We start from the raw sequence: 24,787 nt of genomic DNA, 5'->3' as shown, positions 1-24,787 counted from the left end.
GTTGTACTCTAATAGGCTTCTGGAGACAACTCCAAAGCGTTTTCCTCAAAGATGGCTGTTTTCTGATGTAGCTGTTAATAATATTTTTAGAAATCGAACTTCCAAATCAATCCAGCTCTACCGTGAAAACCATTTATTGAAACATGCCGCGCAATCACATGTGCATCGTCTTGTGTCCACTAATATGCAAATAGAGGTTATCTCGTGTTGTTGGCTCCTGAGATAAAGAAATAGGTGGTTTATGAAATGAAATGTGAAGCCTGTCCTTTTTTTCCTTGTTCTGGGAAATCCTCTTTTTTTCCCCTCACGCTTGAACATCTGAGAGCAACCTTCTCTCCCACTCACGACGACGAACCAGGAGATGGTATTAGTAAGGCACAAAATGTTGTAAAGTTTGCAATCTTATCAACCCTCCACCCCTTATCTCTTCTCTTTTTTTCCACAGGTGATTTCTATTCACTGCTTTCCAAGCTGCTAGGAGAGAGGGAAGATGTGGTTCATGTGCATAAGTATAATCCTACAGAAAAGGCAGAGTCAGAGTCAGACCTGGTAGCTGAGATTGCAAATGTAGTCCAGAAGAAGGATGTTGGTCCTCCTGATGCCAGAGGGAGTGCAGAGCGTGAGGACAGGGGCAATGCCGTTCTTGTTCGAGACAGAATTCACAAATTCCACAGGCTAGAGTCTACTCTGAGGCCAGCAGAGAGCAGAGTTCTGTCATTACAGCAGCCCCTGCCTGCTGAAGGCACCTGGGAACCAGACCGCTCAGGAGGTGCGTGTAGGGCTTCTTTTAAAGAACAAACTATAACACGCTGCAATCCACATTAGCAGAATCTGAAGGGAATAAAAATGAATGGGTGAAAAAATAACCATCAAAAGAACTTAGCAGGAAAAAAAAAAAAAAAAAACAACCAAAAATGAAAAACCACATTACTCAGACCTGGGTTATGAGATATCACTTTGGTTTGAGCTTTTCTTTCTGTCTTGGTCCGAGGCTACATAAATTCAGTTTCCGTTCAGTTGATGAGCCGGAATTACCGGGGCCAAGAAGATCTAGATCATGTTGGGGAGGGGGCGGCACATGAAACTCAGGGCAGCAAATTCTTACCAAATCGGTGTTCTCTGTTCTGCTCTGTGGAAAGAAATGGGAAGTTCAACACCCGATACGTACAGTCTCAGTACATGAAATGCCTTTATGCAACCTTCTTTTTTAAGGGAGTTAAATTCCCATGAAAGGAATCTTATCCTTCCAACATTCTCTTCCAGTTGACTTGTAAAAAAAAAAAAAAAAAAAAAAAAATAATAATAATAACCATTTTTATGACTGTAGTTTCTTAAGTTCCATCATCAATTACACTCTTAATTGGAAAATTGAGTAGTTATTTCTGGGGGGACCTCCAGCAAGTCAGAAACTCTTGAGATTTATCTTTATTTCTAACCAGGATTGGCTTCCATATTTAGAGGACAATACTTATTCCCTTCAGGTTTCTGTACCAGCAAGCTATGGATGCCTCATCTTTGTCTTTAATTGTGCTGTGGCCTCTGTCCCATCGATTGTGTTTCGTGTTCCTTGCTAATGTGGAAAGCCAGATGATACAGCATGTGGAGATAATCTCCAAAAAAGTAACGGATATGGGTGCATGGCAGCTGTCCACGCGTGGGCTGGAATGGCTCAGGCTGCCAGCTTGGTGTTTTCAAAATACAGCTTTGCAGGAAGCCATAAATTATTCAACACCCAGCTGATTTTTATTTATAATTGAAAAAAAATTAGCATGAGGTGCCTTTTTTGGCTCACACAGAAGTTTCAAGCACCGTCCATTGGGACTGATCTAGTAGTTTACATGGGATGTTAACTGGGACCTGGATTTTTACATCTTGATATTTAAATAGGATCAGCCCTGCTCTAACTCCTGATGTTATCGGATGAAACTGTGTTTCTCAAGAGGGGTCCCCTGGACTGCAGTGCATCAGAATCACCTAAGGTGGGGCTTAGGAAAAATCGCGACTCCTGAATCCCACCAAAGAACAACCGAATTGACATTGCCGAGTGTGGTGCCTAGAAAATCTGCAGGTCATCGTGGCCCTGTCCACTTCATAAATAGGCTCAAGTGTCTTTCTGAACCTCTGCATTCGGGACCGTCAGTGGGAACCCACACAGAATGAACATATACGAGGCACAAGGGCCTCCCTGGTGAGGACACAGCTCTATTCAAGTGTGAAATGTTGGCGCTGCATCATGCTTTATTCCGTGACTTCTCTTTGTTACTCCTGAATTTGAAATGATGTAGTGGTTATTTATGGGTATCGTAAGTGCCCGTGTAAAAATCATAGTTTAACTTAAGGCATGGTGTTCCTAAAACTTATTTAGCTTTTTAATGAAAGAAATATTTCAAATACCCCAAGTGCATTTTCTTGCTGGATCGTACACTTTCCGTGGTGGTCAGAATGGCAGTGTCCAGGGAGAAAATGTTTCCGCAGGATCTTGGTCAGGAAATTTCCTTTCATTTTAAATATGTGGGTAAAGGTCACTGAATGAAATAAAACAATGAGTCATAGAAACATACAGCACAAATCCTAATTATAGAAAGGAAATGTGCATGTATTTCCTTTCTGAGATGATTTATTTTAGTGTTGCTTCACTACTCTGATTCAAGACCTTTTTAAACATTAAATGCAGACTCGCGAGACTCATTTTTAGATAAGCTGTTTCTGAAAGCCTTTCCTTTTTTTTTTTTTTTTCCAACTTTCATTGTTCATCATGACACAATGTAATAGCTAACCTTAACTGGAAATATTTCATTTCTTTCTGTAAGCCAGAGAAAGACCTGTCCTCAGGAAGCTTCCATCAGCAAAAAAAGAAAGTAGGGAGTTAGTAGGATACAATACCCCAGTGAAACAGTAGGCTAATTCATGTATATTTCCCAGGGGATGAATAAGGGGAATAAATTTGATGGATAACCTTCCACTGTTTTTCTCATTCCCTTTCTTTATACTTCAGACAAAACTGAAAATGGTACCCTCATGGTCCGGAGGAATGAACTGTCTCCCTAAATGCCTAATGTGCTGTAAGGAATTACATTAGCTTCAAAGAAGAAGGTGGCTTTTCATCTGAGATTATTACTAAAACAAAAATGTAAGGCTGTCATGCTGCTTAATATCATAGCTCATACTCATTTCATGTCTCTTTGAGACCTATTTTAATTTTCAAACAAAGAAATGGAATCCTAGAGAAGTTAACCCGTTTCCATGAGGTCACAGAGTCTGAATTTAAAACTTGGACACTATGACTGAACTTAAAAGTAGAATGTGCACCTTCTAGTTCTTTACACTTCGTTATGGTCGTGCACGAAATACTGGGCTAACTGGCTTGCCCAGTTAGGATATACCTCCCTGGAGCTCTGGACCATCACTGCTTAGAAGCTGGAAACTTCTCCTTGGGACCGTGTTGTGATGTCCATGGTTGATAGCACTAGCACAACCCGGTACAGAGGCATTTTATGCTGCAGCTCTTTAGATCTCATTGACTGGGCCATATTTTGGAACTGTCACACAGTAATGGGTCCTAATCAGCCGAGTTGAGGGGTCAAGGGTGACATACTGATCAGCTCAAAAATCTGGATGTGACTGTGTGGGGTAGGCCCAGGACTGCCTGAGGGTTTCAAAAGCTGTACCATTTTGTGCGCTTCTAGATGGGTCTGAATTCCACGTGGTCCCACAACCAGGCAACTGCCCCTTTAAAATTGAGTTCCCACCGCATAGTGGGTTGAGGATCAGTGGACACAAGCTGCGTGAATGATGTCTTCCAACTTTGCTGTGAAGTCTTTAGCATTCCCAAGAACAAGATGGTTAAGTAGTGTGTTTTTAGTGTGTCTGTAAAAGTGCAAAGATCCGCAAATAGCACCGACCTTCGTGACCTTTGGCGGGTCTGTTCTGAAAACTCTTCTCCCAGTAGTCCTGAAACAGCACTAGAAGCACAGAAATGTCCTGGAGAGGTGCAGCTAGACTAGTCCAGAGGTTTCCAACTATTGCTGGAAAGGGCATGCCTCAAAGGGGAAGCAGTGGTTGCGGTCTCCATGCCCCACACATGCACGCACACAACACACACATGTGCATGCGCTGCATGCACACAATACAGCTTGCCCCAGAACGATTGATTCTGCATTTGGCTGAAATAAAATTTGAAAACCATTCCATGGAGGTAATATGATGTGGAACGCTTCAGGCCCTGGAGACCAGCTTCCTGGCTTTGAATCCTAGCTACACCCATAACTATGCGATCCCTGGGAAGGTTTACAAAAGAAATTCTCTGGGCTTTAGTTTTCTCATCTATAAAAATAAAGATCGTAACAGTACATTTCTCATAGGGTTGAAAATGAGGGTCGAATAATATTTCCATGTATCCGATAATACATGGAAAGTTTTTTGAACAGTTTCGGGCGCACAGAAAATACTTAATAAATGTTGTAGTACATTAACAATAATTATGATTCTAATTGCCACCATTAATGTCATACTATATTAAGATTTCAAAATTTTAAACACCGAAGTAATAGAACTAAATATTAATTAACTTAAGCAGCATCCATGAGAGAATTTTCTTGGAATGTGTAGGAAAGCTGTAAAATTTGGCGCTCCCAATTTGATAAAATCAGAAAATGACTTGGCGTGGTGTTCCATCACAATGGGAGTTTGTGGCTCTTCAAATCTCCCGATCACTTACATCCATCTGCCTTGATGTTTGCCTGTGATGTATGATGGGCCATGTGAAAATCTTCAGCTAGGTAGACTGAGGAGCGGATACACTCCTTTTTACACTTAACAGTCATTTGGGTTCTACCATTAGTTTGGTATCTGCGTGAAACAATATTCGTAGGATAGGTGTAAAATCTTAGTTTCTATTCTTCTGGAAACCAGACTCATTGAGAAATCAATTTAAAACTACAGATTGAAAAAAATAAAAAATAAAAAAATAAAACTATGGATTGCTATTCTCAGTGGCAGATACGATTGGACTACTGTTTGCTATCAGGAAGCCTGATTCAGGATGCAATTGCATACCTCTGGGCATCCAAAAATAATATCTACATTTGTGTGACGCTTCTTTATCAGTTAAAAGAACTCATAAGCTCTCTCAATATTCTTACAAATATTTGGATTTTACTTAAATTCTATGGACAACTCACACAGAGTCCACACTTCAAACGTATTTCAGTCATGTGCTTACCTCTAGTTTCACATCTTGTAGGATTTCCCGGGTAAAATAAAGCATTCAGTTGGCTGGATTTTCTCTCTGGAGGGAAGGAGAATTATAAGAACAGAGACATAGCCCTGTGAGCCAGGCTAGGTGTTTGAGGTGCATTAACTTATTTAATTCCCGTAACAACCCTATTTATAAACCCATTTTATCGGGGAATACACTGAAGTGTAGAAAGGTTAAGTCACATGCCTCAAGTGCCATAGCTCAAGGAACCAGGATTCAAAGCCAGTCAGACTTGCTCCAAATCTGGGTTTTTTTTTTTTTTAATTTTTATTTATTTATGATAGTCACAGAGAGAGAGAGAGAGAGGCAGAGACACAGGCAGAGGGAGAAGCAGGCTCCATGCACCGGGAGCCCGATGTGGGATTCGATCCCGGGTCTCCAAGATCGCGCCCTGGGCCAAAGGCAGGCGCCAAACCGCTGCGCCACCCAGGGATCCCCCAAATCTGGGTTTTTAATCACTTCGTTATTTTGCCTCTCACCATGACATAAAATAGTAGATAAATAAGTAGATAGGAAGGGAGGGAGCGAGGGAGGGAGGAAAGAAGGCAGGCAGGCCAGAGGGAAGCCTGATGATTGGTTTTGGTCCAATTGTCCCATCATCATGTCTCATCTCATTGTAGTAACTCCAGGTGTAGATTACTTTTGATCGTACTTTCTCAGTCAATATCCAAACATTTTGATCAAGTGGACGATCTCGTTTGCAGTTAAATCTTAAAAAGAAATTCTTGCTAGTGCTGTTGAGCCCTCGTGATGTCTCACTTCTCTCCCTCACTTCATCTCCATTCAATGAAACATTATAATTTAATTCTTGTTTTCTTTCTGACTTGAGTATAAATATTTCTCCTGTAGTTTCAGTTAATTATAGTTACTGCTGGCACTTCTGGTGAATAGCAATCCCTGACCAAAATAAGGCGTCTTTTCTCACTAGAAGAGAATTTCCCTGTTTCTGTTGAAGCTGTCTAGTGATTTCATCAAGGGTCTTTTACTTAAGGTTAAGTGTGAAGAGCCCCTGTTCCACTGAAGTGAAGTCACAGCTCTGGGTCGGAAATTACATTTTTTTTTTCTCAGCTTTATTTAATTCTGTTAGTTCTTCTGTAACACAGATGAATGAATGCCCTTTTAAATGCCTTTTAATAATTTCATATGAAAGCAGCATTGATCACTAACATTAATCTCCCTCATAGAGAGGTGTAATTCATTAATTCTTAGTGATTTATTGATACCATTTTAATAGTAATGTTGAATTTTTTTCTGAAAGTAGTAACTTTTTCCCTAAATATACAGCAGAATATGACTGCACATTTACCTTTATATAATGCATGTAAGAATTCTTCTGAAATAATCCAGTTATTTGACATCTGAATTTAGAGCAACTGACACTTAGATGTGGGAATGATTTGCCCAAGGTCATGTCTAAGAAATTTGTATTAATTTTCAAATTAAAACCGTAAGGCTCTCCAACATTAGTCATATCCTGAATCACTTCATAAATGAAGAAGGCTAAGAGAGATCTGAACTCTAATTTTTAACTCTGCCATGATTGAAAATGTTAAGTTTAAGTGAGAACCCAAATACGGTTTATCGTGTAATTTCTCTAATAAGGATTTGAAATATTTCTTAATTGGGGATTAGAAAATAGTCATCCTCGATATTGATGGTTGAAGTCTGGCCCAAGCCTCCAGTTCCTTTCCTGTGAAATGAGCCAGGATGAGCCAGCACGTCACTGGCACTCTGTGATTCTCCTGTAACGACAGGCCGGGCAAGGAAGTACCTCAGTATTAATTCCATATACACGTACCACCGGCCCTAAGTGACTGCCCTGATTCTCAATCACTCAGTCTTAACAGGCACAGCCTTTAAAACCCTAATGACGAAAAAGATGGTGACGCTGGAAGTAAAAACACCAATTAACCAAGCTAATGTTCCCAGAAGAGAACATGAACTCAGTTTTCCTTTAACTCCTGTAGAATCTCTAGTTAACACAGAGACCTAGACCCTGAGGAGTTTGAGGTCTTGGGCAGGTAATCTTCATAATTGTGCAGCAGTATTTTAAAATCACACTTAAAATAATATGTATTATCTAAATAACATATAAATAGAGTCTCTCCAAAAATTTTGCCATGCACGGAGTAGTTCTCTTTTGCATCGACTCAGTGCTAGAAGAACCAGGTTGCTCGCAGCGTTAGCCTTTTTATATATTTCCTTACCTACTACCTTTACTGTTTTGAAAATTCACCAAAAGTATACGTTTTAATAAGTATGTTCCAGATATTTACACTGCTTTTTCCTTTTTGAAAAGTTCCAACCTAAAGGGATTCTCATATGTAATAAGATAGACTGTTCCCAATGCATCCACTCAGTGCTTTTTGCAGACTTCTGAGTGCTTCCCAGTCTAAGGTCAGTGATAATTGGGATCATTCCTAGCCAGATTAAAGTTTCTTACACAGTATTTCCAATATTTTATGAAACTCACATTTGTCCCCAGTGTAGTTATTTTGGACACTGCGCATATATATTTTTTTAATCAGAATTAGTATCTCTGAACTATCATCAGCCCCTAGCATCCAGTTCCTGCTGGTCAACCACTGAATAGAAATGTTCTAAGAAACATGTTTGTTTCTTTTCTTTTTTCTTTTTTTTCTTTCTTTCTTTTTTTTTTTTTTTTTAAGGATTTTATTTATTTATTTGAGAGTATGAGAGAGCACGAGTAAGGAGAAGGAGGAGAAGCAGGCTTCTTGCTGAGCAGGGAGCCCGATGCAGGGCTCAACCCCAGGACACTGGGATCACGACCTGAGCCGCAGCCTAAGTGACTGAGCCACCAGGCCCCCCTGTTTATTTTCTTTAATGAAAATAATTAACCAATTACCATTTTTATTGAGCCTCTTATCAGTGTCTTCAGCACAGTGGTGAGGGTAAAAAGAGGTAGTGCAAGTGAATGACAAGATCATAAGGGTGTTTGAGTGCTAGTTGACAACTTAACTAGAGACCGGTTAGTGCATGGATTAGGCCACTACAGGGACCCCAGGCCCTGTGCAACACTTGGTGAAAATAGTAAATATGACACGATCCTGGCCCTTTTAAGAAATTCCATCTGGTGGCAGTGGTGCTGGGCTCTGAGAATCAGATGAAAGCCATTAAGTGTCTCTGTTGTCATGAGGTTCGAGGTTCCCTTGAAGCCCATCCAGACTCTTCAGGAGCTGATGACTGCTGCCAGGAACCTGACCACCAGGTGGGCGAGCTGTAACAGGCGTGAATGAGCGACCTGTCACCTGAGATTCAAGCAACTTTAAAATAATTTCAGACCTTTTCTTTGGACAGTGACTTAGCTACTGGTTGACCTCTCTAGACTTCTCTGGTTGGCATGCTTGTACCACTATTTCCAGAGTTCTCTTTTGAAAACACAGTTTTAATCCTTGTCGCCCGTGCTTAAGAACTTTCTGTGGCTCCCGGCCGCCAGTAGCAGCAGTTTGCATCCTTTTTTTCCCCTTTATGACAAGCGTGATAGATGATGAGTGCTATTCATCTGGGCAGCCCCATTCACGTCCACTGCTTGTGCCCAGAACTGCTTGCAAGTGTAAGCGTGCCCACTGTAACCCTGTCGCCCTTCTCTTCCACTCAAGAAGGCGTCTCAAAACACGTGAGTGAGAATGACATTCTCGTGGGCTCTCATGTATTTCAAACGTAAATTATTCTCAAACTCTGTGCTCTCCTGCTACTAATACTGTACTTGCAGCGGGCCTCAAGATGAATCCTCGTAGAGATCAAGACCCCACAGCTCAGACTCACAGTCATTCGTTGTTAGAGCCATACTCCTTCCGTGGTATAAGGTACATTTTCCAGTCTAAACTAGATCTCCTGCCTGCTGCCCCCCGAGCCCTGCCTGGCCATACACGGGTGACTCTGCAGATTTCCTAAAGGCCTTGAAACTTTTCCTGCAGTCATAAATGTCCCCAGTTTGGACCTTTCTGACCAAAATATTCTCTACCCGCTTCTGTACCCGGTGAGCCCTGACCCCCCTGTGAGTGCAAACAGGGGACCTCCCAGGTCTGGCCTTGACCCTAGCCTCTCCCACCCAAGCCCCGGCGAGGGTTACAGACCCTTTCCTGTCTTCCAGCACGACACTGTGTCCTAGGTATTTGGTTTCTGGTTTGTTTTGTTTTGTTTGTTTTTTTCTCATTTTATTCTACATGTCCTCCAAGGTCAAAAACCATCATTTTATTTCCTTGAGTTCCCAGAGTCAAGCATAATGCCTTAACGTAGACCGTACACTTAGGGAATACTTGTTGAGGATGCTTCTAGCAAAAGTGGTAGCCAGAACTGATCCAGGCATTCGGGTGTGCTGTCTCATTAATTTTTATTGAAGAAAAAAAAATTACACGTGCAAAGGTAAAGAGACTTCGAGGGAAGCGGTACTATTTCCCTAAGTACAGTTGAGGAAATTGCTTCTAAGTGTTTATTCTCATAGCAGCATCCTCTCCGGCTTTCAGAAGCTGACGACACAGGCCCTGCCGTCTGCAGTGCCTGCCTCTGGGGATGCCACGGCCTGTTGCCACGTCCTCCGGAAGATGGGAAGGAGGAACGGGGCTCCAGGAGCTTCCTTTCTACCTCTCGGGGTCCCTGCCGAAGCTTTCGACTCTGCTACAGTAGATCTCACAGTATCTTCAAAATTTTGCATCCTCCATTAGTACAGCTAACCCGCAGAGCGTGCCTCTTTATTCACCAGCACGTTTATAGAGGGAGATCGCACACCTGCACCCAGATGGTCTCTAAGCCTGGGTGTCTCCTGGCCAGAAATGAGAGGAGCTTGCAAATCATCCAGCCACGGACTTTGTGTTCCCCTGGCCTTCTGCTAGGCAACGGTGAAGTAAAGCGAGGAAAGAGTGTCTTCCCATTCCACTCCCGTTCGGAGAAACGCGGTGGGTCTCCTTTACAGGTTCCTGGGGCAGGAGATGATCCGCAGTGGCGTATTGTAGGGCCTGGAGTACGTTAGACATGCATACAGGGTCCTGCCCGTGTTGCTCTTTATTCACCTACTGTAAAGGCTTTGTATTCAAAGGAGGCCGTCCATGCTCCCGTATTTCCCCAAAATAGGGATTTCACAGAAGAATCTTGTCAAGAAGAAAGGAGTCTCAGGTTGGTCTGTTAACAAGAAACCAACTGAGGGGAAGCTGTGTGTGCAGGCATGTTTGATCCACAGGACCAGCGGACATGCAGTCCCCACGCGGGTTCGCAGGCACTAACTTTGGCTCCTGGTTCGGGAAGCTGCCCAGCATGTGCATGTGGTGTATCTATGCAGAGCACGGCTTGGTTTTTGTTTTCCTCGCATCTAGTGACGTAACTGCATGAGTTTCTTCCAACCCCCGGTGAATCTTCATGAGCTTATTATACTAGCTTTCCTTTTTACACCAAATGTGTGGGTTTTTCTTTTAGATTTCCATGTCGAAGAAGCACTGGATTGGCCTGGAGTATACCTGCTGCCAGGCCAGGTTTCTGGGGTGGCTCTGGACGCTAAGAACAACCTGGTGATCTTCCACAGAGGCGATCATGTCTGGGATGGAAAGTAAGTAATATTTTTTTCCTTCAAGGAGTGGGACCTGACAATAAATACAGCATGCATCACTCTTTGTGGAGCTAAGCATAATCCTAAGGGAGCTAACCCGGGTTCTTTTTGAGCTTCGTTTTTGTGAGCAGACCACATTTACTCTTTGAGTGCCTGACTGTGCTAAGTAGAGAAAGGAGGTCCTGTGCATTTAAAAACAAATGAGAATAGTTTCGCCAACTAGTTTGTGGAAAGAAGGCAATAACAAACCGTCTGTGATCCTGCCTGCTGCTTATTTTACTCCCTCCTCCTTGGAGCCACCTTCAGATTCGTAGGGAGAAGGGAAGGTAAGTCAGTACACTGCTGAGGCATTATAAGACGTCAGAGAAAATGCATCATGAGAAACGATCCGCCAAGAAAAGTTGTCAGTTGACTGCAATACAGCACTGTGCTATTTCTGGGTATGTGCGACGTCAAGAAGCATTCTAGGACGATTGGACTCTCCTTCTCCATCAGACCCCGCTCCGTGGCAGTGGTGACACTTGGCCCTCTGAAGATGATGCTTGAACCAGTTTGGCCACCACGTGTGTAGAGAGAGAGTAGCTTGGCCTTCACATTTTCAGAGATTCGTTTTATTACTCAAATTTTCTCTTTTTAAGAGCACCCAAGACTGAAGGACTAATTTCCCTGCTTTTCCTTCTGGGTGTCTCTTTCCGAGCTTTTATTTTACCTTCCGCTATCTCCTTGGAAGGATTTTTGGGAAAAATGTCCATCTATCTAGCCTTTATTTTCTTCTGTGGGCCTGCCACTCTTCTAAATGTTTACGTAAACCACCTCACGCAGCCCGGCACTGTTGCTGTCCCCATCATGCACATTTTCCAGATGAAGAGATCAAGAGAAGGGAAGTGTTTCTTGCCCCACATCTCAGAGTTAGCTAGTGGCAAGGCCATGCTTTGGCCCCTTCCTGTCTGACTCCAGGGTGGGCCCCGGTACCCACTGTGTGATACTGCCTTTTATGGGATTCTGAGTACATTCACATGATTATTTTGTTAAAAGCTTGCTCCCCAATTTAGCAGGTTGTGTTAAGTCTCCCGAATAGTGAATATCCATTTATTTATTTGTTTGTATCACAAATTTACATATGAAGGTAAAATCTCAAAATACCAATTAATTGCAACGAATCTTCTCCTTTCAAGCGTATGGCCTGTAGGGTCTCACTCATAAAACGGAGGACCTCCAGAGAGTTCAGTTTTTTTTTTTTTTTCCTTCCATTTTCAGAGATACTGATTAAACTTCTGCTAATGCTAAACCTGCTCTGCCTCTGTACACGGATGGAGCTTTCTTTGTGCAGGTGGAGATGGAATGCAGTCAGCATCTCACAACAGATTGCTAGCTTTGGTATTGTTTAATTGTCCTTTCCCGTTGTCACACTGGAAAATGGAATCTGAGAAAGAAATCACTTCAGGGTTCAAAGCAATCGAACTCAATATTCCTATTCATACATCTTTGTTACATCTTCTTAGTCATTATTGAACATCTAATGGTATTTTAACAAGTGCTTTTTAAAAGCAAACTGTTTCTATTCATTGTAGCATATTCTTCGTTTTAATGAATATTGCTACATTTTCTGCATGGGTTTCTAGCCACATTTTACCAGAGGAGAAAATTACAGCGTCATTTTCTCCCATTGATACTGTTTCAGCTGGCTAAAGCTGAATTGGATAAAGTCCAATTCTCCATTTTCATGTGATACTCCCTCCAAGCCAACAGCAGAGGCTGGAACAATCTAATATGAGAAGAGATCGGGACAGGCCAGCTCGGGGTGGATGATGATGACCTTGGGGTAGGAAGTAAGAGCCACAGATAGACCATTTTCTGTGACTTCCATGTTAGTCCTCGCCAAAGAGCTGCTTTTTCCTGGCATCTGGCTTTCATCTAGAGAACCAATATCATGGGCAAATAGATTCCGGTTTCATTTGCCAAAGCCCTGGTGTGTTTATCCCAATAAATGGCACCAACAAAAAGGTGTTTGTTAAAAATACAAGACTTCTTCAGAGCAGATGCACTGCTTTAACTCATTAACATCTCTGTTTCTTCTTTCTCAGTTCGTATCTTTCACATGTAAGAATTTTGTTACCTCTCTTTCCTTGCATCTCGTATATTGCCCGTTGGCCTCCAGCAGCCTTTTTAAGCCATGGTTGCCGGGAAGTTCCTCTTCCAGAACTCACTTCTCTGCTTTTTAACCACTGTCTGCTTTATTATTCTATGAGGAGAATTAGAAGTGGATGACTCTGTTACATTTTAGAAAAATAGATTTGGATTTGTGGGTTCTGCTCTTTGAACTGACACGCGTGGCCGTCCTGCATACATAAGGCCCATTATATAAAACAGACAAAATACATAGTTTTTGTTCTCCCTCACTAAATATCCAAGGATTGTAAAAAAGAAAAAGTGCCTGCCTGAAGAATTTACAATGTGCTGGTAAGAGACAATGGACGTTAACAATTGGGTGGAAATTGCGTTCTTGTTGCTACCACTGTTTGAAGAGAGTAGTGAGAAATCCTGTATTAATCTCCCTTAGAACTTTTCCCATCCTGATGCATCGCATGTTCACAAAATTCTAGAAGGCCAGAGCTTGCTCTAAATCAAATCTAAGCACTCTGTATCCCCTGGTTTTTAGTATGAGATCATTCTTTAACTATCACGTAGCGCTTGGCATTAATAATCCCTAATTAATACTTAGTATCCTGCGCTCTTTGCTATCATCGTAGCAACTGTATTTTTAAGTACTGTCTTTCCCTATTGCTGCCTATTTTCCGTGATCACCCCCATACTCTTCTGTTTGACCACACTAATTAAGCATGGCAACCAAACTGAAACAATAATAATAAAAATAATTTAACCTCCTGAAAGGTGATTGTCATTCCCTTTCTTTATTTGATTTCCATTCTCTTTCCGGTCTGTCCCTTGCTTTAATGTGGCTTCTGTAAGAAGCTGCTTCTCGCTGAAATAAGAAATGCCTATTAGCAGCAGGGCGTAATGAAACTTTTAAGAGCCTCTGGTCCGTCCTGGTGTTAGGGCAGCATCACAGCTAGAGCACTTTCAAGTTTAAATGCCTCCCAGCAGGAGTGGGGTAGCTCCTGCCTCAGTACCAGCTGTTCCTGGGTCTCTGTCTTAAAATCATGACTACTGTCAAGTCTTGCTTTTTGGCCTTTCTTTTATTCCTCTCAGCTATGGTTGTCGTTCCACTATGCAGGACTCACGTCGCAAACCCACTTAAGTAAACCATGGGTTTTACTCTTAATTTTTAGGTGTTAAGAGTTGTTTCCTTTATGTCATTTTTTTTTTTCTCGTGGAGTTGGACCCATCCAAAAGGGTCCCAAAGATATTGGAAGCTGTACCACTTGGAACCCCGACACAAACTAGCTTAGGAAAAATGGAAATGTATTTTGTAAAGTAATTGTACTTATTATTGTAATTGTAATTTGTATAAGTGAAAACTTCAAGGGTGTGGTAGTCCAAAGGACATCACCAAGATCCATTTTTTAACACATTTTTCTCCTTCCTGGGAGAAATGCTTCCTTCCTGGGCCCTGATTTGATCCCTCTCTCTGCTTTCAGCTTCAGAATCACATTATCAGACTAGTCTCACGGAAGAGGAGACTTGTGTCCCTGACAGGTCAACAGAAAACCCTTCCATTGAATCTTCTAGCATATTTTTTGGTCTGCCTTAGGTCAACACATCCTCCATCTCCAAATGGGTCATTGTGGCATAAGAATGATATCCACTCTTTGGGTTTAGCCTAAAGTTTTTTATTCTGTGCCTGGAATGTGAGCATAGGGTTGACATCATTGGAAGCAAACGGGCTGAGAGTGAGGCTCAGAATGTTGGGTTGACCACGCAAACATTGAGGTTTCATTAGCACCACGTGAGGGAGTAGCCACCGGACACCCAGAAAGCATCTGTGTACCAGAGAGCTCCTCTGCCATTTCCCGCACAGCCATCCAATGCTTGAGCTCTCAGTGCTGGGAAAATCCACGTATTACAAGACATTCCGACTGTGGGGCTCACCTGGGTGTTACAAAGTTCTACACTATGTTAGGCTCAAATCTGAGTCTTCTAACTCCACCGTCGTGACACTAATGCAGGATGAACTTACTCCCATTTATCCGCGGCAGTTACTTACATATCTGAAGGAAGTCTTATCTTCTCCAGCCTAAGTATCCTCAGGTCCTCAACCAATCTTTGTGCTGACATGATACCATCATCTGAAGGCTCTCTAATTGATCATCCTTTGAAGTGTTTGGTTGAGAAGTAGCCACAGTACGTCACGTATTACCTGATCCACAATGCAATTACTGTCCTTACTGTGTATTTTAGATATCGATGAGTGTAAAAGGATTGTATTCACTTTTATTCAACTCTCATTACCATGTGTTGAATCCACTAAATTCTTCCAATATATTGCATAAAATTGTGCTCAAGTTTTTTGCTGGAAATTTAAACTCACGTAGTGTTTTTTAAATACTGAATTTAAGACTTTATTGCAGTCACATTTCACCTCATTAGATTTAACAGTTTACAGATATTATTTTATTCTTAATTACCCTGAGAATGAGCGGTCCCCTTCAGCCTTGTATCAGGTCTTGTTTGAGGAGCATGCCTTTGAAATCTTCATAAACGTTGTTTATAAGACTTGAGTAGTTGAAAGGTTGACTTAGCGAGTTTTGTTCTTGGAGGTGTGGTCTTCTGGGAATCTGTCCCCATTTGCCCCCCAGACAGCTTACAAAACATCCCTTCACCAGTGGTTTATGGGATCTTGCTGAGATCTCTTGTCTCAGAGATCTGTCTGCATCGTAACTTTCAGAAAAATCAGCTCAAGATTTGCCCCACTTTAAAATAATGCCTCAATTATAAAGTATTTTTCTTAACTTTGATATTTTTACCTCAATTCACAGGAATTTTTTGTATTGTATAACAGGTCTACTTAGGCAACTAAAGTTTTCTGGAATCTCAGTTATCTGCTTGAGGTTCTGCTTTTACATCTGCAAATTCTTTCATACTTTAAGAATTGAGTGAGCCTGGAAAACAGAACTCAAAGTGACTGAACGGTACCTTGGTACCTTCATAGCTGACAGAAAATTATCAGGAGTTCTATAGAAAGACTGTTTCCATATTCTAGCTTTCTCACTCACGTTGCCATATGCCTCTTATTACTCAATCCATTTTCTTCCAGGCTTTTGTCACTTTCTCTAGTTCTTCGTTATGTGACTGTCCTTTCATCTCTTCTGCATGCACACATTAAATTTGATAACTGGCAGGGAGATTTCCCATTCTAGTGACATCGATCCTAGGAAGAGAAAACCATTTTTTTTTAAAGACAGGAGACCTGGGCTTGAATCTTGGTTACCATCTCCTAGTTCTGAGATGTGCATGGAGATGTTTGCACTCCCTTACCAGCAGCTCCCTACTTCAAAAAATGAGGTCTTTAATAAGTGCCTCATTCTGTTGAGTAACAAAAAGCACTTTGTCAAGCAGCCGGTCCTCAGTGGCTTTACTGACCCAGCAAAGCCCAGTGCCATAATACCTAGTTCTGTGTTCTTTTCATCCCTATTTGTTTTGTCTCCAGTGCTGGGTCCATTGGGCGCTGAAGTCATACTGGTTTCTTTGCTGTTTACCTCTTTTCCTCATGACAGGGATTTTTTGCAATGTGTACATTTCCAGAACTAAGTGTTCTTAACCTAGTATTTAAGTATATTGCAGTTAAAGTCTCTGGCCTTTATATAGTATATCTTTGCTTTCCTAACATTGAGGGAACCTTTCCACTTATTTCCTCACTTGAAAACTTATGATTCTAACAAACCATTAGAGAGGGTGGGTGGTGGGGGAATGGGTGAAATAGGTGAAGGGGCTTACAAGTGTACTTACCTTGATGAGCACTGAGTAATGTACAGAAGGGTTGAATCACTATATTGTACACCTGCAATGAATATAGCGCTGCATGGTAATTACCCTGGAATTAAAATTAAAAAATAAAGAAAAAGCAAAAGAAAACCTATGGTTCTTTTATACAATATATATAATTACGACACTGTATTATTCTCTCCTCCTCGGTTGCTGTTACTTATTTGGCATTCCCATAATTTTGATTGATGGCACAAAAGTTTATTTTCTCCTTACTCTCATTTCTTTCTGTGTGTGAATATAGCAAAGCATTTCTTCTCAGCCTTATCTAAACTGTTTGATTAGCTGCTAATGTGCAAAATCATTAAGGGGGGATTCAAACTGCTAAAATAAGGAACCGATGAATTCCAGCCTATAGGCCGCAGTTCAGACTCTTAGGCTGAGTGCTTTTTCAGAGAGGCAAACAAAAATCAGCAGGGCTGCGGGCACTGTGTGAAATTTGCAGGGTACTATTATATTCTGTAAAAAAGTTAAATGTAGTTGAAATAAAGACCTCTCAGCAGCATGTAATGTGGGGGTAGCTGCTTTAGAACATGAAATAAACAGCATACCATAGCAACGGTATATCCAGCTCTGTAATCTGACATCCATTTATGAACTGTTCAAGGGGTATCTTTCTTTGAATTATAGAACTTTATAAACTACTTTGAGTTGCACGAAGCTCCAACTATCCCAAAGGAAAAGATTAAGACTGGTCAGCCGGTCAATTGAATGGCTGTGTCCTGATGTGGGAGCCAGGTACTGAAGTATGGTATGCTTCAGTTTTATCAGGCTATACAGTAGGTACTATTGCCATGCTACAACACCACTATTATTAGCTATCAGTAGTGGGTCAGAACACTATCAGTATATCAAGTGTACAGCCCTTGGGAAGAACTATGAGGACTTGGTAACTGTCCATATTACTAACTCCCAAGTGGGAGTGAAGTACAGAAACAATATACTAATATGTTCCATGCCCAAGCACATAAACTGCAAGAAAAATGAAAATTTTAGGAACTACAACAGGGAAACAGAAAGCTAAATATGATCAGTGGATTTTTAGTCGTATCAATATCCTGGTTGTGGTGGTGTACTGTGGTTGTGCAAAATGCTACCTTTGAGGAAACTTCTCTGTGTTATTTCTTGGAACTGTTTGTGAATCCACAATTATGTCAAAATTTCAATTCAAAAAAAAAAAAAGGAAATGTTTTAAACTCCTTAAAAACATACCTCTCATTATTTAGATTGCCATTGTGCTATTATAAAGTACTGAAATGTTCTTGAAAAATGAGAAATATAGCATAAGCCTTAAAACATAATGAAAGAGGAGACTATGACACATCAATGTGAACCTTATAGCGTACTATGAGTCTTAGATATGTAGAACTCAAGTTATCCAGTATCACAGACAAGTTGGCAAAAAGAGAACATTGGTGGTTGAATGCAGTGCCATTGTTTTCTAGAATAGTTATTTTTTTTAGTACAGAAATTCGTGTTTAAAATAGTTTCAGATACAAAATAAACTCAGTTTTCATAGTTTTAAAGAGTTATGTCATATTTGTCCTTTCTCAGTCTCGTAGGATTTAATAAGACCTTGTATATTCTTACACTGGGTCTAGTAAAATTTCACATTTCAATTTAAAAACGATCCCATGAATAGCCTATGAAATCTGCTTTGTCAGTGATACTACTTCTATTTCATAAACTCTGGTATTTTTTTTTCCCTAGGGATTGCTGTGTGGTTTTAACTACACATAATAGCATATGTAAACAGTATTACTTAAGTTTTAGGTTGACAAAGCTGAATCAATATTTTGTTTTCAATTGAATGCATCATTAATAAGAACTACTTCAGGGACTTACTGTTATCTTTCATGAAAGATGTTCCCAAAAGGCTGTAACAGTCAAGAAGTTCAAATAATTGTGTGATGTGTATTTTTAATGGCAAGAGAATGTTATTTTGAAATTTTTATTCTTCCGCCGGGACTCTGTGTAAGTTCCACAAAAATCACAACCCACCAATCAATCAGTATGTGACAGATTTGGTCACTTTTTTGCCTTTACAAATTGCAAATGTATCTCCATAAATATTTAATATTGTTCAGATTCTTCTTTTGCTTATGCAATTGAGCTAGAAAATAGTAATAGTTTTTTTCACAGCTTTGTCCCATTCTATAAAGGAAATTCTGTTACAGAAATATTCATTGATCATCTGCAAAATATTAAATATTTTATGTATATTCTTCTATAGACGCACAGATACATGTGATTCAACTTTGTTTTTTGAAATCTAGTCTCTTGATGTTTTGTATATTTCTCTCACTGTTCCATAAGCTTAGATTACAGGATTTTTATCTTTGTCACTTATCGCAAACAGGAATGGAAATAAGTACAGTATCTGTGATCATTATCTATTTAAGGACATATATTAGCAATTCATGTAGAAATATAAATTAAAAAAATATACAAACATGTATGTTCATAGTATTTTATAACCTGGAAGATAGAGTTTAAAAAGCAGAAATTGTCATGTTTGTTTTAGTTTTTATTATATAGTTGTCCATTTTGTACCTATAGAATAGCTGCTTTATGGAAGTTTTATGTTTCTAAGCATATTTTTGTTTCAAGAATCAGTTGTGTTTTATATTTTTAAAATATTTTGAGCATTGTATCCTACATCTTTATATAATATGTATTTGCACGTTGTACAATGGCAAACATATTTTTGATCACGACCATCATTTACACTTTCCTTATTACAGTATAAGTTAAAGTATGTTATGCTTTCTTTTGTAGTTTGGAAGAAAATAGCTACTGAGTTAAAATATTTTGCGGAGCTCTGAAAAAAAATAGTTGAGAGTTCTTGGTAGTATTTTTTAAACTCTCATGTGAATAAGAATCCCCTAGGGGGGAAAAAAAAAAGAATCCCCTAGGGATCTTTTGAGAGTACGGATTTCACATTCGGTGGGTGTGAGACCTTACGTCTCCAGGCAGTTTTGTGTTGTCGCTCCACTGACCGCTCGGAGTGGCACAGCTCTACAGGCTAATGGTATTTACGTGATAACATGTAGACTGTCATATATATTGCTGTACGTTTGTGTAACCAAACAGAAGTGTGAAGGACAAACCATGAAATCAAAGTTTAAGCTCTTGATTCTGTATTTCCAATCAAGTGAATGGTCTGCATTTCTCAAGTTCGTTGACATTTCTCATTGACTTATTTTCCAGTCTAATGCCTTTTTCTTTTCTTTTCATTTCTAAGCTCTTTTGATAGCATGTTTGTTTACCAGCAAAGAGGACTTGGGCCCATTGAAGAAGACACTATCCTTGTCATAGATCCAAATAATGCTGCAGTACTTCAGTCCAGTGGAAAAAATCTGTGAGTGAAATTACTTATGTTGTTATTAAGGCTTGTGCTACATGCATTTTGTTAATATGTAGCATTGGTTCTGGTTTTGGAAAGGGTGTATCCTACAGTGCTGGTGGAAAAACAAGAGACTGATTGGGCCCTCCCATCTTTCATTTTCTAAATAGATGGTTCTAAACCCAAATGAAATTAGAATCACCTGGAAAGCTTAAAAAGAAAACTAGATTGAGATTTGGTCTGGGATGGGGCCCAGGCATCAAATTAGTACTTTTAAACCTCCCCCAGGTGATTCAAATATGTGCTCAAACTTCATAGCACCATAGATACTCATAGCTAATGAAGTGAGTTGCTGGTCAGCTTAGATCTGAAGATTCAAAAAATTTTTTCAGCATAAAAGTGACATAACCAAAATCATCAAGTAATCGACATTAAGAAAAAAGTCTTCTTTCTTCTGATCTCAAAGTGAAAACTAAACAAATGTTATTTCTAGCTTTCCTTAGCATGCATAGGTAATTTGGCTTTGAAAGACTTACTATTTGGTCTTATTCCTAGATGACATTTGGCAACCAAAAAAAATATATATATATTGGCTGATATTCATGGTCACTGAATGGGGCACCTGCTTACAGAGTGTCCTCAACCATTTTAACCTGGCTGCTTCAGGAACTATCCCCTGCTCCATCTGCTTAGGCAGAGGAAAAGCCAGGGAGTCATCCACTCTGAGCACGGCTGCATATGAAGATGATAATAATTAGATTTTTTAATAGGATTCTAGGATGGCGAGTCAGGGGCCAAATCCTAATAGGAGCTCTACCACTTAGTGTGTCTGAGCCTGTCTTGGGGCTTTACCCATGAATCAGAAGCATTCTCTTTCCAGAAAGGAATCAGAGGAAGGGAGAGCAACTGCTGCCAAATGAACCTGCCCAGCGGTGGGGTGTCTGCTGAAAGCAAATCATAACCCTCGCATCCAGTCACCAACACACAGAATCTAGTTCAGTTAATTAGTCAAGATCAGTGTGTTCCAGTCTTGGCTCATGCGGAAAAAAATCTGCGGTGTCAACGCCATGGTTAAGGCTAGAAGACAGACAGCTTGTGGATTGTCAGATGTCACTTGATCACAACCACATGAAGATCTTGCCCATGTGTTTGTTAATTCTAAGTTCCTTAAGCCTGTGAGTTTACAGTTAATTCTCGTACTCAGATCATCCCAATTGATTTGTTAAATAGATTAACCTTCTCTAATGATTATTCAACACACCACTCTGCTTAGATGAGCATGTCTGCTGGAAGGTGTTTCCTTTGGGTTTTACTGTCTTTAATATTAATAATTTAATATTTTATATTAATACAGCATTACGTTACCTTGAAGTATGTTGAAGCTATTCAAACTATATAAACCCATTTATATTTTTCTAGACAATTTGCTTTATACACATTTCTAAAAATGTTTATATGATTTTTGAACTCATTTTGAAATTGATGTTATTTGTGTTGTTAATATACCATACCTTGGGGACGCCTGGGTGGCTCAGGGGTTGAGCATCTGCCTTCGGCTCAGGTCATGATCCCAGAGTCCTGGGATCCAGTCCCCCATCAGGCTCCCACAGGGAGCCTGCTTCTTCCTCTGCCTATGTTTCTGCCTCTCTGTGTGTATTTCTCTCATGAATAAATAAAATCTTTAAAAATACACACACACACACAAACACACACACACACCATGTTTTGTAATGACTCTTTGTAATTGTAGGCTTCATTTATAGATTTCTCAAAGATTAAATAAATACCACCTGAGACGTGTCAAGGGCTGTTTCTATTATAACAGGTATTTTCATTTATTTTATATTGGTTATATTGGTCTTTAGTAAGGTGGGTACACATTTATCAATTCATAAATTTACGTTACCTTTATAGATTAATTAGCAAAAAAATTCCTCTCATGTATACTTAGGGAGTAATTATATAATTAAGACAATGGTTTTTATTTTTCAGGTTTTATTTGCCCCATGGCTTGAGTGTAGATAAAGATGGAAACTACTGGGTCACAGATGTGGCTCTGCATCAGGTAATCTTCCATTTGGCAGCTATTCAAATAGAAGTTAATGGAGTTATGCTTTTGAAACGCTCTGGAGCTGTCTGGGCCTTTTTCTGTCGCCCAGTAAGTGGATAACGAGAAAATGGAACTGCCACATCTGAATGTTTCTTTTAGAACTCAGGGCTGGAAGAAGCTAATATGTAAAGAATCAAGTCACCCTGCTGTGTGGGGCTGGCAGGAGGCTTTGGGCCAGATGTGAGGCTTCCCTCTCTTTGCTTTTCTGTGTCCCCAGGTCTTAGTTCTGTTTTATCCCTTGTGTTGGATGTTGTTGTTGTTGTTTTTCCCTAAACCACCTTAATCTCCTATAAATCCAGGCAAGATCTTCAGGTACATGCACGTCTATATATAAAACATCACATTTTTGTTGTTTTTAAAGGAGGTTATGTTTCCACCACAGAATAGCCAGAAGGTCTTCCTCTCAAAAGATGAGCTTTAATATCCATTTTATGAATAGGTGGCAAAGGAGTATGAAAACTAGGGAAAAACTCTGGAACTGAAAGGGCGTAACTACACTGGTCTTCAGACATTATCTCAGTGAACATTAATTGCTCCTGTATTAGCTGGAGAGCATTGTACTGTTAGCCAAGGAGAGACAAAAAAAAAAAGGAAGTGTGAGGTGGGTAGAGCGAGACCTCCAAGTGCTGGTTCCATTTGCCATGAATTACCTGGATGACCTTGAGCAGATCACTTCTGCTCTAAGAGCCTCACTTAAAGAATGAAGGAACCAGACCAAGTGATGATTTTCCGAGTCCCATCCAGTTCTCCGAAGTATCTTCTTCTAAATAAATCCCCTGAAAGCTTACACTCTACTCGCCTGTGAAAGTAGTCTAAGCCAGTCAGTGTGTACCTGTAATAACCATGCAAATTGGTTAAGATTTTTGTTCCTTGTAAAAAAGGTGTTCAAACTGGATCCAAACAGTAAAGGGGGCCCACTGTTAACCCTGGGAAGGAGCATGCAACCAGGCAGTGACCAGAATCACTTTTGTCAACCCACTGATGTGGCGGTGGATCCAGACACTGGAACCATCTATGTCTCAGACGGTTACTGCAACAGTCGGATTGTGCAGTTTTCACCAACTGGAAACTTCATCACACAGTGGGGAGAAGGTAACTCAATAAGACTCTTGATCTCTGATTGTTATTCTTCGCCAGTTATACTAAGAACTAAGGACGGCCACCCCTCACATTCTTGAGGATATAACTGTACTACTGTCCCCTGCAGTGGGAAAAGCAGGGCCTCTGTATACATCCAGTTGGCGATTTTCTTATACACACCCACACCCACACACAGTCTTGCAAGAAGAAAAATGAATGCTTCAACCCAAAAGTGTTGTCCAAATAGGGAGAAAGTCCATAATGCGTTTGTGGGTAAGAGATACTATGGAATAAACTTATAAACTGCTTCACCTTATTTTCCCCCCTGGTTCCAGACATTTCAAGGTTTTACTACCGTGAATTTAGAAAATTAGAAAACCTTAAAGTCAAACTGGGTGATTTTACAAATTGTATATCTGAGGTTTTTCTTTGTTCTGTAGAGTCTTCTAGAAGCAATCCTAAACCAGGCCAGTTCAGCGTTCCTCACAGCTTGGCTCTTGTGCCTCACCTGGGCCAATTATGCGTAGCGGATAGGGAAAATGGTCGAATCCAGTGTTTTAAAACTGACACCAAAGAATTTGTGCGAGAGATTAAGCATGCCTCATTTGGAAGAAATGTATTTGCGATTTCATATATACCAGGTACTTCATCTTTATTTTTTGTGTTTTGCCATGTTACACTACTCTGTCCCTAAAAATTATTTGTCTTATTATTTGTGTATATATGCTCATTTAATGAATTTTTTTCTAAGAGATAGAAGATGCCTTATCAGATGCCTTATCTGATGCATATCAGATCTTAATTATTTTAAAACTGTTAGTGCCTTGTAAATCATTTTCAACTCATGAGACCCCGTTCTTTAAATGGGAATGGGAAAGAACTCAAACTTAACTGTTTGTAATAAATTCAAGAATTGTTCCCAAACATTGATTTTCACTTTTCCTTAATTATGATCATTTGCTCTAGTTATTAAATGATTCATATTATGTCTTCACACATCATCCACAGATGGTGTATCTGTGAAAAAAAAATCAGCATTCAAAATCCTTCTGCTTCACATTTTTTTCAAAAGCGGTGGCCAAGTTTCTTTTTTTTTTTTTTTAAGGTAAATATGGAAAGTAAATGAAGCTTGTATTTAAATGCCAAGAGGAATGACCAATAAAACCCGGAATTTTTTTCTCCTTTTCAAAATAGATTTTCTTGATTTGAAGAAAATCAGAAAAATGATATAAACTTATAGGCTCCAGTTGATTCATATTACAAAATAACTTGCATAAGAGTTTTCTTTAAATCACGAATACTTGAACAACCGAAAATATATTTCTAAAATGCACATATAATTTTTACAATATATTTCATAGATATAAGTGCACCTCTATTAAAGAGCATAGGCTATCTGTAGTCATCACTATTATATTTACGTTTCTCATACTATTAAGGTTGCATATGCCTGCAATCTTCCTAAGCAGCCCCCAGGATATTTAGGAAGTG

At 40.0% G+C, this 24,787-nt stretch overlaps 1 protein-coding gene across 12 annotated transcripts in view; it reads left to right on the top strand.

Moving 5' to 3' along the window:
• The window catches only part of PAM (peptidylglycine alpha-amidating monooxygenase), a 149,822-nt gene that overhangs the window by 106,242 nt on the left and 18,793 nt on the right, over window positions 1-24,787 (top strand). For 6 of the 12 annotated variants that reach the window (XM_077863185.1, XM_077863175.1, XM_077863165.1 and 3 more), the window contains exons 14-19: window positions 446-769; window positions 10,688-10,817; window positions 20,005-20,121; window positions 22,099-22,171; window positions 23,098-23,308; window positions 23,737-23,937. In XM_077863185.1, the coding sequence (XP_077719311.1) occupies window positions 446-769; window positions 10,688-10,817; window positions 20,005-20,121; window positions 22,099-22,171; window positions 23,098-23,308; window positions 23,737-23,937 (1,056 nt within the window). The remainder of the gene's footprint in view (window positions 1-445; window positions 770-10,687; window positions 10,818-20,004; window positions 20,122-22,098; window positions 22,172-23,097; window positions 23,309-23,736; window positions 23,938-24,787) is intronic. The other 6 variants (XM_077863244.1, XM_077863236.1, XM_077863227.1 and 3 more) reach the window with 1 other exon arrangement.

This window comes from Canis aureus, chromosome 2 (genome assembly GCF_053574225.1).
Source record: "Canis aureus isolate CA01 chromosome 2, VMU_Caureus_v.1.0, whole genome shotgun sequence".
In the NCBI taxonomy this organism is placed as follows: domain Eukaryota; kingdom Metazoa; phylum Chordata; class Mammalia; order Carnivora; family Canidae; genus Canis; species Canis aureus.
This window is presented reverse-complemented; position numbering and strand designations above follow the sequence as displayed.